The sequence below is a fragment of the Squalius cephalus genome (assembly GCF_949319135.1).
Source record: "Squalius cephalus genome assembly, chromosome: 14".
NCBI lineage: Eukaryota > Metazoa > Chordata > Actinopteri > Cypriniformes > Leuciscidae > Squalius > Squalius cephalus.
This window is the reverse complement of record NC_137135.1, coordinates 14689746-14707096: the sequence shown is the minus strand read 5'-3', so window position 1 is coordinate 14707096 and position 17351 is coordinate 14689746. Positions and strand designations below refer to the sequence as shown.

The following is a 17351-nucleotide window of genomic DNA, read 5'->3' as shown; positions in this document are numbered from 1 at the left end:
TTGCTCTCTCATAATCTCTCCGACAGCGAGTTACACACAAACCCGCCTCCCCTCACTCGTATCATTTGCTCTGGATGAATATTGTTGGTGTTACAGGGCTTGAATTTCAGCGTGGGATTGCGTGTATTGCGCATAATTCCCACCGATTTTGTGCCGCACATTAAAAAAATGCTGGTTTGGTGAGTATTCACGTAAATACAGTCAGTTATGTTTTAGGCGAACATAAAAACATTTTCAGAAAAAAATGCATGTGTAACAGTATAATGGATCTGTGTGTGCCAGGTCTTACAGCCTAATATACCCAACTGCCAAATTATGAGATAATATTAAAAATGTCTAGGCCATTTTTGTGCATGGTATTGATGTCAAATCTGTGGCCAGTTACAATTTTGAGTGGCTAGTAACTTTGGTAAACCACTAGCCACAGTGGCTGGTGAGCAAAAAAGTTAATGTCAAGCCCGGTTTATATCCATTGTTTTCTTTTTGGAGCTGAAGCAGTCAAATAGAGTAAATATTTATAACTAGCCTCTGATTATGCACTTCAATTAGTTTCTTGTATTCAAGGAAAAATACACTGAATAAAAAATGCAGCTGATAACGCTTACCCAGCAGGATTCAGCACAATGTGGTTCTTCATTATCCAACACAGAGGAGCATTTGTTGCAGCGTCAATTATCAGGTACACCGTTCCTTAGCGCTGGATACCATGGCTTTTAATTAGCAAAGCACAGAAAGACGCAAATCTGTGCAAACTGCTGGAGCGACTGCCATGTGGAGAGTCGTGAGAGTACAACAAACTCAATTATGGCCAAAATACAGCACATGCATTGAAATGAGGCTCGGAGCACACATGAAAAGCCTCACAAGCCTTAAAAAGACTGTGAGCAGAGGACACATTTCATGCATGGAAACGGGTTTGAAATGAGTGACATCCAGTGAGAAAGATAATCAAACATTTTCAATCAAAAATTGTAAATCCTGAAAGAGTTCCTGTTTTGCTTGGAAAAGCAATATGATTATGCATTGCAATATGATTATATATACACAATATGATTATGTATTTATGCAACTGCAGTCAATTATAGTGTTGAATGATAATTCTGACCATGGATGTATCATTCACACTGACAGCAAGTTTTCCGCTGGAGGAAGGCTGGTCACTGTACTGTTGGTTGCTAGTATGTCTTTGCCGCTGGATGGCCTAATGTTATTGTGACACCGGCCGTAGCTTTTGAAAATTGTATGTCACTGATGTCATTTTATTTTGATTTGGCATCAGTTTCTGGATGGGAAAGCATTTGTATAAACCTGCAGCAGTGAATAATGCATGATATCATGAACAAGATGAACGATTATCAATGCAATGCATGAATCAAACTCAGAATGTCAACAATTTCAGAAACGGTTTTCCATGCATCATTTTTTATTATATCACTATGTGGGCACAGACAAATCATATAAAAGTGTGAAATCGTTTAAATCGCAGTGAGTCTTGCCTACCCTCAGCCACATTATCTCACAGAAATAGACTTGAGACAGATGATTTAGCTAAACTAACACAATACAACAAGACGAAGGCATCAGCTAACACGACATTAAAAAGTTACCATAGTATAAACCTGTAATAGTGAGTTAAACACAAAACCAAACACATTCTCACCTGTGAAAGGTTATCCCATTTCTTTGGGAAATTAGTGAAAAAATTGCATGTAAACGGGAGTGAAGAGCGTTGCTCGTGTCATGTAAACATCTAACTGTGATGAAGTCCTTACTCTGATTATTGGAAATAATTGCATTATTGGTGCACGTTATAGTCATTGATTCTTACTGTGAGTGACGACACGCTGACCGTTCCTAGATGACTGGCGCGTCGACGTGTCTGGAGTTTTCGAATGTGGCATCTACATACATATCTATGAGCTGCACTCCTTCAATACCACTGATAATTTGTTACATTTATGTAGCACTTTTCTAGGTACTCAAAGCACTTTACATATAGAAGGGGGGAATCTCTTCAACCACCACTAATGTGCAGCATCAGTATGATGAGATGGCAGCCATATTGCACCAGAACACCCACCACACACCAGCTTATTGGTGGAGAGGAGACAGAGTGATGAAGCCAATTAGTATAATGATTAGGAGGCCATGATGGACAGAGGCCACTGGGCAAATTTGGCCAGGATGCCGGGGTTACACCCCTACTCTTTTTCAAAAAACATCCTGGGATTTTTAATGACCACAGAGAGTCAGGACCTCGGTTTAACGTCTCATCTGAAGGACGTTGCTCTTTGACAGTATAGTGTCCCCATCACTATACTGAGGGGGCGATAGGACCCACACGGACCACAGGGTGAGCGCCCCCTGCTGGACTGACTAACACCTCTTCCAGCAGCAACCTGGTTTTCTCAGGAGGTCTCCCATCCAGGTACTGACCAGGCTCAGCCCTGCTTATCTTCAGTGGGCAACCAGTCTTGGGCTACAGGGTGATATGGCTGCAGGCCTCTTGTCAACTTTGTTGTCACTGCAGCTCATATAGAAATGTACAACTCTCATTTGCTGCTTGCTTTATTGCAGTAAATCACTGCTTTATATTTTTCCAAAACATCTAGACAAAAATGCACTTTTGAGGAGTATGTTGAAGGACATTAAATAGATGCGTACGCCAGAACCTGCACAAAATTCCCTTTTTAAACAGTCAGCGAAAGCTTATGCATACATGCATCTCTACCCCGTCTCCTCCCTGAAATAAACATTTATGGAGCTTAAAACGCCTAGTTTTATTATGCATATCCTCATTTCCATATGCATATTCCCATCTACATGATGCTATGTTTTGTACAGTCACATTACATTGCTAAAAACACAATGTATCCTTTTAAAATAAATATACGCTTACGCTATCAACAAAAAAGAAAATTGTATACCATACTTTTCAGAGAAAGCTTTCAGGGAAGAGTTATTCTCATTCTTTTCCACTAGCCAAATAGTATTTTTTATTGTTTTAAACAAATCAAATGTATACAATTTTGTCTTTAAGGTAAACATATGTTTTAGGATGTTTATATAGTATATTTTCTTAAAGGAAACCGAAAGGCCTACTTTTTTTTTTTTTTTTTTTTTCAGTGTAAATACAACTGTCTGACACGTAAAAACATTTATAAATTCATATATTTTTGTTTAACTTCTAAATAATGACTTTATGTAATTTGAGTGCTTAACTTAATAATTAGGCTAAATCTGAATAATTAATCTACATTTAGAAATATATATATATATATATATATATATATATATATATATATATATATATATATATATATATATATATATATATATATATATACACACACACACACACATACACATCAGGCCCCAGGCCTTGTGATTCATATTGCAAAAGGTCTGTATTCAAAATAAAGCTAGGCTAAAACCACTCAGATTGATGATTCACACAAAGTATTATAGCAAACACTCTCACTGTGGAGCACATCCAGAGATACTGAATAGTAACCTTCAATTAAAATTAAATGGCATATGTTCATTTGGCAAAGCAACAGGTTTGCCAGGCCACTCTATCATTTATGTATCCATGGTAACATTTACAGTACAGTACGTACTTTAAAAAAAAAAAAGTCTGCTTAACCCTGTTGTTAATTTATGAACAGGTGTGCTGTACAATACTATCTCAGAAAGCATCATACTTTTCCATAATCATACTTTCATATAATCATACTTTTTTTCTTAGCATGCAGTCTCTAGTACATAAGAGTTCTAATCTATTCGAATTTCAATCTACTGGACAAGGACTTGTGTCTTTTTAATCACAGATGCTGAACTCATTCTGAAAGCGAACAATCACAACTACTGAAGCACTTTAGAGTTCATCAGGTTTATACAGCGCTGATTGTCATTTACTTATTTGCTCTTTTGCAGAAACAAATATCTTTGGATTCATTATTATTTTTTATGTGCATTAAATCCTCTTGGCATCCTCTTATATGCGACAGCCACTGAATAACAAAACCATAGACATCTGCCCACAGACTATTTCTCTTACTCAAGTCTTAAAAAAATAAGCCATTGCTTGCTTCGTTTTACGTAAGTAACCTCTGTCACAAATGCATTTTACACTTCTTCAGTGCTGCCCTCCCCTTTTTTCATTTGGGTTCTTGTGCTCTCATGAAAGCCCAGAGACTATCCATTATGTGCAATTTAAATGGCCACTCCCTACCCACCAAAAGAGCTATGTGCAAGAAAGTTACTGGCTGTCACAGCAATAAGAGGCTTTTTCCTTCACACTTGAGGTTAGGGTGAGTGGGTTTACTCTGACAAAAGCCAGATGCATTTCAAAATAAGCAGAGGGGAGGAAAAGGAAAAAAATAAATACTGACAATAGAAATAGATTAGCATCTTATCAACACACGCATAGACAAAATAATGGCACGCACCCTTGATTGATGCATGCCTTTTTTGTGTGTGTGACAGTAAGGCTCTACTATGTTATTGAGTAAATAGATCAGATGACAATAGTTCATTCTTCTCTTACTCACAATGAAGTAGCCTATTCAGCATGCATTCATAAATGAACACCGATCAAGTACACAAGCTTCATAATAAATCACATCGAAGTGATAATTATGCTAGGAAATCTTTGTAAAAAATACTTTCAACACAATTGTTAACATGAACTAACAATGAGCAACACAGCATTAATCTTAATTAATACACATACATATTAACAATAACGTTAACGCATACTACATGAACTAACAATATTAATAATTATTAAGATTGCTGAATGCTGTAAAAAGTACTTTGTTGAAAGTTCATGATGCCTTATTGCATTAACTAATATCATTGTATAGAACCTTATTTAATCACCCCGAACTAAATATTTGAATAAACAAAGCTTCTTTTAGGCTATTCTTTCTCAGTCTGTTTTCTTTTCGTGTGTGACTATGTTCACTATACATATCAAGAGCAACTTGTTTTTGATCAATTGAACTATCATTGATCTTGCCAGCACCTTTACATTATATATTGTTGAAACTGACAACATGCCTTACAGTCTGTATTCTGAGCTCCAACGTGGAATAATTCCCAACAAGTCAAGCAATAAATGACACTAGTCAGCATGCTTAAAACAAAAATATTTGCATATGGCAATTCAATAGTGGACATGGGTTTCCAGTGCCCACTGTAATGTATTGATGCATTACATGACAAGATGTTGCAGGAACAGTAACCACACGCAAGAACACATGAGACCAACTATAATGTCATTATAATCTTATTATAACGATACAACAGTTGTTTTAATCACCGGAGCTGTCAGTGACTGCGCTCTAATGTCTGGGCGACAATGGCTGTGTCTCAATCTCAAAACCTATGAGCTGCCTAACTAAACAGCACTCAGGGGGTATTCCGAGGGAACTCGAATCTATGATTCTCGAAAATGTTGCACGCGGCTGTGCTGTCTTTGTAGACAGCTCACTGGATATTACATAGGCGATATGCCAAAACACCACAAAGACGTGTATTTAAAGTGGAGCGCGACGTAATTTCAGTTATTAAAGTCATTTATGTGGGGAACCCTGTGCTCTGAATGTAATGTGGTTTCTTAGCGGAGTTTTCATTCATTTTTCTGTCCGTAACGTCCGTTTGTAACGGGCGGCTCCCTATAGTATATCTATAGACCCACATACACGGGACTGAGCACATTTCATGTCTCTAATCTTTAAAATAAAGTTAAACTCAAGACAGCGTACCTGTATACTGCACAAGGAACATCGTCCTGGGGATTCGGTTCAAAACGAAGCCAGCTAAAGTCCCGTGGGGATCTGGTAGTGGACGTTATTCCGCGCTAGGAGCTTTGCTGCTGGTGTCTGTGGGTCTGCTGCGCTTATAACAGCTTTAAAGATAGAGCAGACCACAGCGAGGGAGAGAGAGAGAGGGGAGAGAGAGGGAGAGAGAGGAGGATCCACAGTCACGCTCAACACAACGACTACACTGACCGCGAGTTCGCGACGCGACAAATCTAGTACGCTCTCTTTATAATTAACCATGAAAGCGAACGTCTCTCACGCGCTCGACTGACTGGTTTGAAAGCATTAGTATTCATACTGATTACTGTGCGCGAGAAACCCATTCACAAAATGCACAGTTTTATCGTTGTCAGCGAATAAAACATGTTGAATGTGTCTATTGAGACTTAAGAAGGCTGACAAGTTAAAATACGTGTTCATTATGAAAAGCTAGTGATTACAGTTTATAAAGTTATAGGCCTAATTACGGATAGGCCTACTTTTCTTAGAAAAATGAATCGTTTCGATTCAGAAGGCCTTCATTAACTCCCTAGAGCCTTATGGATTAATTTTATGATGGATGGATGAGCTTTTTGGTGGGCTTCAAAATATCAGTTACCATTCACTCCCATTATTTTTAAATATAATTCTGATTGTGTTCAGCTGACAGAAGAAAGTCACACCAGGATGGCTTGAGGGTGAGTAAATTATGGGATAATTTTAATTTTTGGATTAACTTAACTAGGCCTATTTTCTGCCAAAATATTTATTTCTTGTTACAACAATAAAATGAGTGGCAAGTTGGTAATATTTTTGAAAAATGCAAGCAATAACTTGGTATTAGCCAACTAAAACAGGTTTAAAAGTAGGCTATGCTATATTATTTTACCATACTCTTGTTGCCACTGTAATCGTTAGTAAAATAAGACATGTCGGTATGTAATAGGCTATGTTTTTCTTTGTCACTGTAAAGTCTGCCTATATTGTTAGTATATGTACCAGCAGAGGGAGCAGAGCAACAGTTAAACTCGTGCTAATTGCCATATAAACAGGATCTACACTAAAACCACAAGGCCTCTTAAATAATGCACATGTATGGGTCATTCATTGCAGTGGACAATGAAATCGCTAAACTGATCTGCTGTTCTGCCAGCATAAAATAAATAAATAATCAAGCATCAAAGGAAGCACATTTTATGAAAATTTAAAAGGGATATCATGACAGAATTTAGATTTTTGGGTGCACTATGCCTTCACGTACGACCATATTTTTATATATATTATATATATATATACACTGTGTGTGTGTGTGTGTGTGTAATATGTGTATGTATGTATGTATGTATGTATGTATGTATATATATATATATATATGTATAAATATAAAAACATACTGTACAATGGCTATGTTTATATGCACATCTTTTGTTTCAATCAAAATTAATTCATTCCGAATGATGAATCCGACATGAACGCTAAATAAAGTGATCGGGTTGATGTGCGCATTTATATGTCACAAACTTTGTTTGACATGCTTATACTGCACAAAGAGCTTACTAAATAGCCTATTTATCTATTTTGGGTCCTGATTTGGAGACAACGAGCACATTGTGCTGTGCTGTTATATTTATCAGTAAAAACGCACCATTCCCACACCAAAAATAAAGTGTCTGTGGATGAGTATGAAGTGAGGACTGATGGGACGTTGTTCTGCTCCATTTCACAGACAATGAGTGGTAGGGGAATTTTAGAATAACACAACAGTCATTTATGACAACAACTACAGCTTGTTCATTATGCCATTTCTACATCATTGCACATGTGCAGGCCATTCTCATTCTGATCAAGTGTTTACATGTCCTCTCGATCGAATTAGAAAAGGACCACCTCTTCCAATCCGATTGAAATTTCATTCAGATCAAGGTCAATCTGATCGATTAAGGTGTTTACATGCAGGCTTTTCAGTCTGATTAAGCAGTCAATCTGAAAACGTCTAACCAACAAAGCAAGGTTGCCGACCAGAACATAACACCTGAGCTGTTTTTCTTAGATGTGATTTCCATTTTCCAAGTGCAACAGGTGTTATGAGCAGAACATATGACTGGAAGAATGCTGGGGGTCCAGAGGTTAAATAATCCTTTGGCTTTCTGGAATCCCAGAAGAACTTTGACACCAACATGTTCACAGCTCAGAATCTCTGTGCGGCATAGCCTGGGTTAATTTCAGAGCTAAGAAGATTTAACAGATGTCTTAACACATTCAGCAGGAATTTACAGTTCTGTGCGTCACGATTAGGAGAGCAGTAGAGACCGGTGTTGTGAGCACAACATTTGACATTACAACGGTCTCATAAAAGCATGATAAGAGTGTGGGCGGAAACCGCTAGGCCTGCTAAACCTGATGAACGCTGCGGACCAACAACCTCAGGGGAAAATAATCGAAACTTGATCTAATTCGGGTGCATTAGCATACTGAAACAAAGTCAAGAATGTAGATGGCCCAATGAGTGTTTCAAATATCTACAGTAGATCAAATGTACTGCTTAAGAGTCTATTTATATACTTTGAAGTTGGATTTAAATATAATTAGCTTGTTTAGGCACACCGCCACTGTGTCTCCAAATACAAAGTCAACTTATTCTTTCGGTTTCGCGGATGTCGACATTGGCCATCGTTTTTGGCAGCCGCTTTCGTTCAGAAATTTTTGGATGTGCATGGATGCAAACATTGGCATATTCATTATGAACTGCTTATTTTGCCATTCTTCACAATTAGCTCAGACTATTCAAAAGCCGAAGGGGATACAAACAGCTGTCAAGATGATTTTTCTTAGGTAATACGAGCATTTTTATGATTTCGGCACTCATTTTAAACACTTTTCATGCAATTAGGGAAATAAATGTGGCATGGTGCTGTTTTATTCAAAATAGTATTAAAATAAAAATATAAAAAACTATTAATAAAAATATTCCAAAGCTGCGCCTGAGTCATTTCTGCTGCGAGGCAATTACATATCACAGCATCAAAGTGACACATTAAAAGCACTGGAAACATGGACTTTGATATGTTACTATAATGTGTTATTAAGCTTAAGTGAAAAACAATACTTCTTTAAAGAGAGGGTTTCACATAAGAGCTTCCTTGCATGTCACGGCTCTTATCTGTAAATTAGCTCAATGAGAGCAATCAAAGTATGTCTAAGCAGTGCACTTTCCTTTCATTTACTCTAATCGAACAGGCGTTTTCCTTCAAATTTCAGGGTACCACATCATATATTAAACCACTGCCAACAGGTACAATTAATACTAATAATTTGATAGCATCTGGCTTTTCTGTTTAAATTCAGACATTGGGGAAAGGACAGAAAAGAAGATCTAACCACGTTGCCTCGTTCCCATCTGCGGCTATCATTTATTTGGTGGTAATGGAGCTGTAGGTGTTTGACAGATGATTCACCTTTACAAAGGTGAGCTAGTTCCCTCCACTCACGGACAACAGCGATGCCCCTGGTTGGAGCGGTTTGCCTTTGGCTGAAAAACAGCAAATACAGTAACATGCATTTTTATCCTGCTTCTCCACAATCCTGTGACTTGTGTGAGAAAGATATTTCTCTTTGGAAGTGTGTTTGTTCATTACCCATTTTCCATTAGTCACAAATATGGTGTTCATGTTTTAATAACATGAACACAATAAAAACAGGCCAAAGTTTCTCAAGGCAGCATCTAATGAATTCTCTTACCTCACAGAGAATGATTAAAAGCTGGGCTCTGCTCTTATTTAATTCATGGCAAGTTGAGGGACTGACTCTCTACTCCTTTTGTCCTGATTTCAAACAACCATGTGCTTTCAGTAAGTTGCTCATTTTATGAGCAATGGCACAAAAAAGAAGAAAAAAAAAAACAGTTTAATATTGCATTAGCTCAGGGTTCACCAATCTCGGTCCTGGAGGGCCGATGTCCTGCAGAGTTTAGCTCCAACCCCAATTAAACACACCTGAACCAGCTAATCAAGGTCTCATTAGGCATACTAGAAACTTTCAAACAGGTGTGTTGGAGCTGGTTGGAGCTAAACTCTGCAGGACAGCGGCCCTCCAGGACCGAGATTGGTGAACCCTGCATTAGCTGATAGCAAATTACCATGGTTCTAGTTAAGAATACCATATATTTGTATTAGGGTCCAGTTTTCGGAAAAATACTAGTCTTATTGGTCGAATTAAAAGGAAGCCATGAATCTCTTTACGTTATAGGACGTCTTCCTTTCGCTGGGGGAAAAAAATAGGTAAATGGAAAAATTGGGGAGGGGGAAATCTGCCACAATAAAGAAAAGCTCAAGCCCCAATCACTGCGTCAGTAAAGCAATTAAAATCCCAATATCTAACTGAAATTCTGCCAATTATTTGGTCCAACTCATATCTGAAAAGTGTAGCACCTAAATATAAATCCTGAAGGCCTTGAAAATCAGACAAAAAGAGAATTTCAAATACATTCAGGGCAATTCACTGCACAGGAATCATATAAAATACAGGGATTCCTACATGCGGAGTAGAGCATGGCGCTTCCCAGGGAATGCATGAACATGCAATGTTCGCTTTGGATTAAAGTAACTGCTAAATGCATAAATGTAAATTTAAAACAAAAATAAAAATGCTAAAAAGTCTGGGTAAAAAAATAAATAAATAAACTTTCCTTTTCTTTTTCTTTGTCTGTAGCAAATGTAACGCGTCATGCCAATGTCTGGTAAATATAGCAATGTGAGCATTTAAACTGGCAACTTTTAAATGCATCAATTATAGTTGAGGTTCATCAAAGCCGTTTCAGAATAAACAAACAGATGTTTCGAGCAGTTGTGTTTTCATTAAGATAATGGATAGTTTTTCTTATACAGTTTTTTATTTAGCTACATTTTTATATTTGGCCCATTCAGCAGCACTAATGACAAAGTAACTAAGTTAAAGCTCATTGTCGGTCTGGAGTCATTCAGTCACTGTCATTTTAGGGATCTCATTTGATGCTCCTTTAAATGAATCCTGAAAGCAAAGTATATCTTCCGGATTCGGAATTTTTTTTTTCCACCCATGTTAGAAGCAGTGTTTGTGTTTTGTCAAAGAGAAGTCTAAAGGCCGTGACACACCAAGCCGCATTGACTTGGTGTGGCATGGCCTTAAAGGTGCAGTAAGCAATTTCTGGTAAACACTGTTGACATTTGAAATCACCAAAACAAACACGCCCCTACTGAAAAGGATCCCACCCCTATCTCGATGCCTCCGCCTCCACATCCACGTACCCGCTTTGCAACACAGACAACGACTATGGCGGAATCTGCTGTGTCTGTTGGCTGAGGGTATGATGTCATCAATAAGTGAAAGCAATTTGTGTTACAATTCAGGTCAAATGTCTAATTGCTATTTAGCTCCTCTACTGAAGTCATCCCTTCAATCCCAAAATCCAAAAACACAGTTTTCATGAACAGCTCCCTACATAACACTATAGTCCAAGTAACTAATTTATTACAGATGTGACAAGATTAAAAGGTTATAACGATCACTAAAAGTGGAACCAAAAGAAAAAAACTTTTCGGACACATTTTGGGTGGTGGGTAACCTGGAAGAATTTCAATAATGTAACTGCATTAGACCTACCAGAAAAATAAATGTGTCTACATTAGGATACCTGAAGTGAACTTCTCTGATGGACCTGAATGGCAACATAATTTCTCACCTTATCAATTATCAGGAACTTCAGGACACTGTGTTCCAGTTCACAATACTGGTCTCGGCGAGGGAGGCTTCTGGACTGTAGAGGATTTGTGGTGAAAGTCAGTTAAAATAGTTTAAATGGCTTTTGGGTTTGAATTTTGGCAGGCCGAGTTGCAGTTCTGTGCCATTTGGTGTTTTGGCCATTTTAAAACCAGGCAGATTTAGCTCATATTTCAAGAGGCAAATTAAAGGAATGAATCAGATTTTGTTTAGTGAACTTTTAGACCTAACGAATTGCAGTGACTAACGAAGTCACTGCAACGGGGCTTTAATGTCAAGGCAAAGAAGCACTAAATTAATTACAGGCCTTCCACTTCATTCAACAGAATAATGCAAAACAAATCCCAAAAGTTGTCATTTTACAGTCCTCGTGCATGTGTTATATTACAGAGACGGTTCAATGAGACCTCTGGATTCATTAAGGTGACTGATTGAGTAAGGGCATTTCAACAGCAGCGCCCCTCACCTCACGGCCAACAGGAGTCCCGCAACTGCTCACGCAAAACCAATTAACTAGGTGTAAAGTTGAACTCTCTAGCCACTGGCATCTCCATTATTTAAGTTTAAAACAATAGCAAAACGACCATTTAAAATAAAGGGCAACATGGGAGCTGTGAGAGAGGAAAGCTGTGCTATGTATGTGCATTTGCCTTGCAGTCAATCTCACTGAATTCAAAATATATTAGTATGAAAGACCAACCCTCTACACACACCTTGGCAATGGAATCGCCATTGGCAAGCACATTTTTTTAGTTTACTCACCAGACTGAGAGACTGATAGACTGATATATATATATATATATATATATATATATATATATATAGATATAGATATATATATAGATATAGATATATACACACACACACACATCAGGTCAATCAGTGAATATATATATATATAAAGCTTTTTTATAACAATAATTATAATAAATAATAATAAATAATAATATTAATAATAATAAATAATAATAATAATAATAATAATGATTATATATATATATATATATATATATATATATATATATATATATATATATATATATATATATATATATATATATATATATATATATATATATATATATATATATAACACACACACACAGGCCGTGCAGAATTATTAGGCACGTTGATTTTCTGATCATATTTTATTCCCAGGAACATTTTGCCAATTCCAAACCATATTAATCTTAATAACTACTAATAATAATAATACTATTAATAATATTCATTTTGTATTTAATCAATTCATCTTCCAGAATACATTTTAATAAGTTTTGTGAGTTTATTTTTAGCCCATCTCCTACCCTGAAGTCCGTTTTGCAGAGATGGACTAAAAATTAAATCACAACACTTATTAAAATGTATTCTGGAAGATGAATTCTTCAAACAGTGGTAGAAGAGGATGTGGTGCTGGTCCTTCAAGAGTCACTCTCAATCTGTCTGTCTATAAAGCCTATAAAAAAACTGTCTTCATGTATTTCACAACACTTCAGCTTGTGATTCTTATTAAGTGGGGGTAATTTTTTAGGATTCTTTACCTAACCCAAGTCTCTGAGACCCTGACACCTTACTCTTCTGGAGACTCCATGTAGGTTGCAGTTCTGGAAAATGGTGGCGCTGAAGACTAAAGGGTTCCCGATGGTTTCACACTTAATTCTTCACCTTAATTCTTCATTCTTTTGCAGTTAACATGTGTCTTTTCTTCTCCACCTGTGTTTGTCTGACCCTGCTGACCCAATGAGCATTTTACTGTCCAATGGTCATGCCTTAACTGCAATCTCTAGTATTGCATTAGTATTGCATTCTTCTCATGGGGATTTAATAATTTTTGACTTTTCAGTCTTAGTTAAATCTCTTTTTTGGCTTATTTTATCTGAAAAAGAAAACTTGCCTAATAATTCTGCACACCTGAAAATAAGGCATTTTTCATTTCCAGCCTTCATGAACAATTGTATATCACTTATACATGATTAAATACAAAATGAATAGTAGTTATTAAGATTAATATGGTTTGGAATTGGCAAAATGTTCCTGGAAATAAAATATGATCAGAAAATCAATGTGCCTAATAATTCTGCACACACTGTATATATATATACACATGGCTTGGTTGAATTCTAATGTAGAATGCGGTCTGTTATTTCTTGATAACAGACCGCTGCTAAGTATAACACACCATTGCCATGAAAAACAGAGCGTTGCCTTGGACGCAGGATTCTAACCGTAGAGACGGAACGGACTATTTTCTTTAGCGGAAGCAATATAATCGTTTTTAAATCAATAAACTCCTTTTTAAATCAATATTTTGTGTCAAAATATTGATTTATTTGGTAAGTAGCCATGTAATAAGCGGGATAATGTAGAGCGAAGCGGTTGTTATAGCGAATACAACTCCTTCAGGCTGATTCAAAACCCCTCCGCCCTGATCAGCCTGTCGGGGTTGTATTCGCTATAACAACCACCTCGCTCTACATTATCCCTTATTTATATATATATAAATATAATATAACAGTTGTGCTGTTTATAACAGCGATACATTCTTTAAAGGAATTTTTGAAAGATACTGATCCCAAAGTTTTAAATGGTGGTATACATATAAATAAATATATGAGCCAGATCAAATAATCAGCCAAAATGTGTCCATTTTGGTTAATGATTAAAGGGGGGGTGAAATGCTAATTTTCACTCAATCTCCTGTTAATCTTGAGTACCTATAGAGTAATATTGCATCCTTCATATCTCCAAAAAGTCTTTTGTTTTATTATATTAATCAAAGAAAGATAGGGTGTACCGAGTCTTTCCGGAAAAGACCGAGCGGCTGGGGGCGGGCCGTGTGGGCGAAGCTTAGCTGTGCTAACGCACCGAGCTAGTGACAACACACAGAGACATTATTTGTTCAACAGTTACTCACCGTCCGGTTCCAACGCACGACCGCGAACCTTTATCATTGCGACTGCTCGATCCTTAAGCATTAGACGATCTGGGCTTTGTTTATAAAACAATCATCGTCGAAATGCAGGGAACAAACAGCTACACAACTCCGTTTATGCTCAGGAAAACAAACTCCATCCACGGGTTCCTTAACGCTGGGTTCTTTGGGAATCTGTGCAGGGTTGTCTTGCCCTGGCAACCAAAAACACACTTCTTTGGTGACATTGACTTCCCAAAAGCCGGGCAGGGCGCTTTGATGGCGAACTGCTTTCACTCTCTTGCTCTGGTCTAAGAGTGCGCGCGCGGCCGCGATCTTACCGGAGAAGTGCCCTTAGGACCCATATAAGGAAATTCCGCCCTATCTTACGTAAGACAGAGCCATACTCGAAAAAAACTTTCCGAAACTTGTGACAAACCGGAAGGAGTATTTTTGGAACAAAAATACTCCTTCAAACGTACAACTTAGTTTTTGAAACTTTGTCCATGTTTAGCATGGGAATCCAACTCTTTACCAGTGTAAAAAACTCAGTATGCATGAAATAGCATTTCACCCCCCCTTTAAAGCAGATTTAGTGTCATATTCTCCTGATGACAATTCAAAATCTTAACAATAGTTTTTCCAATCAATAATGTAAAGCTTTTGTTTTCAACTTTTCTAGGCAGAGTGAATCAACATACTGTCTACATAAAAAATGGAAGATGTTTCAGAAGAAAAGTTGATTTTTTTATAACATTTTGATTAAAAATGACTAAAGCCGGGTGCACACGTACAGTTTATAATAGACCTTTACGACTGTTGCTTGTCACTGAACATGATCCTCGCTGTAAGCCATGTCACACTATAAGATCTCAGTTGTCATTAATGTCAAACTGTACGTCAGTAAAAAGTTTTACATCATCAGTCTGTGACACGTTCGGTGACTGTGAGCTGCATTTACATGTGGGATAGAAATGGCTAGCAATTTTGATCATGGCTTTTCTTGAAAAAAAAAAAAAAAAAAAAAAATGAAGACGTGTATGTGGAGCAAGCAGTGGTTTGTTGTTGTCTCACTAATTGCGTCATCAGGTTTGGCGCTCCTACTGGTTTTTGATTTGACAGTAAAAATCATAGGATAGGTCAAATTTGATCACAATGGTCATTGTGACATGTGACATGGCTGTCACGAACATGTCAAACTAGTGATAGTGTCAAACATGTCAAACTAGTGATAGTGAAGTCTTCAGATTTTGGCCCAGGAACAGAGCAACCTTTTAGGATTATCAAAATGTGTCTCAGACGCCCAAATCGTGGACAAAATCATACAGCGTGAACCCAGATTAAGAAATTTTTATTTGCAATAATATGAACCGGATCGTTCACAATACAAGTATTAAGTACAATTTGGAATTCATGTTGACTGTAATATGTTTAAACTCTCAGTTTTCTTTTTCTGGCGCATCGTATAGTTGGCATTACCTTGAGAGAAAGCACTAAAATACATTCCTGGATCGGCTGTCCTTGATTGTGCAAAAGAGGAAGTGATCAGTCAACGCGGTTTCAGTGCGGTGAGCTAGATGAGGGGAACGTGGAAGAAAAGCTCCTGTGTAAATGAGGCAATCTGCCCACAAACAGCTGCAGCAGTACTATGCGACATAAACCGGCCACCTATGGCGAGGGCAGAGCCGTGTGACGGCTCGGACACCCCTCTACAGATTCAACACGAGCCAGCCAACCGGCATGGCCCACACAGAGCCTAATAAGAAAGGACACACTCATCTTCCTCACGCATTCAAGAAATTAATTCCGCACAGTTGCCCGGCAATTCTCCTGTCCAGAATTAAATTCTAATACTTATTCTCCTGAGTGATTGTAGTCCGTCAAGCTGAATGTCAGATGTCAATATTGAGTCAAAACATTTTTGAATGCATTTAGCCAAAAACTGATTAAGAATACAACGAAACGAGTAGGTTTAACAAGCGCAAAGCTTTTATCTCACAGAAAAAAAGCTCAAAGCGACAGAGTTCAAATAGGGTTTACACAAGAGATTGAGCAATGTCCATCTGGCTACCTGGCATTTCATACAGAAACTCTGCATTTGTGATTTATCCTCTGAAATGCACTAGTCCTCCACTGGCATAGACATTTGGGCTATTTATACACTTTAATATCAGACTAAACCTTATTCTTTTATCTTGGCTCGCCAAACGCATCTGAAGCAGTATCAGACTCACCTTTCAGCTTAACCTCCCAAAACTTGATAAAAGGTTCCGGCGAGCTCTGAAATCTAAACTTCCCGTCATTTAGAAAGCGCAAACAAGAACGGAAAGTGACGGAGGCGATCCAGCAGACATTCCCACTTGTTCGTGACAGAATAAATGCCAAAGAACTTGAGAAGAACCTCTTATTATTGAGAAGCAGCCTCTCATGGGAACACTGACAGTCTTATCAGTTGTGCAGCAGAGATCTTGCCAACAAATCCTTTTTCTGCTGTGAGATCTACACTCTCTGATGGTACATCAAGCAGACAGAATGCATATCAACTCACCTACAGCTCGGCCAGATCTGTAGTCCTTGAACATCATGTGTTAACCAGACACTCAATCTCCCGGTGACAGCACCCTGTTAAGAAAACAATACACACTTAGCTGCATTTGGACCGAGACTGAAACATCTCTATGAAACAGCTCTGTGTTTTCTGTGTTTTCATCAGTAAGAAAGTATCAGTGAGAAACTGGCATGCTAAGGCATGCTAAATTCAGCATAAAACAAATATTCAAAATAAAATACACAACAGTGTAATTGGGAATGTCGGGTTCAGCATCATAGGATTCAAGAACAGACAAAATTAAGAGTTTACTTCAGCTGCTCATAGCAGA

General features: G+C 37.6%; 1 protein-coding gene across 4 annotated transcripts in view; it reads right to left on the bottom strand.

The window, feature by feature from the left end:
• Positions 1-17351, bottom strand: part of enox2 (ecto-NOX disulfide-thiol exchanger 2) — a 241139-nt gene that overhangs the window by 164638 nt on the left and 59150 nt on the right. For 2 of the 4 annotated variants that reach the window (XM_079892876.1, XM_079892878.1), the window contains exon 2: positions 17021-17094. In XM_079892876.1, coding sequence (XP_079749002.1) covers positions 17021-17057 — 37 coding nt within the window. In that variant the 5' untranslated portion in view covers positions 17058-17094. Of the gene's footprint in view, positions 1-5771; positions 6012-17020; positions 17095-17351 lie in introns of those variants that run through there. The other 2 variants (XM_079892879.1, XM_079892877.1) reach the window with 2 other exon arrangements.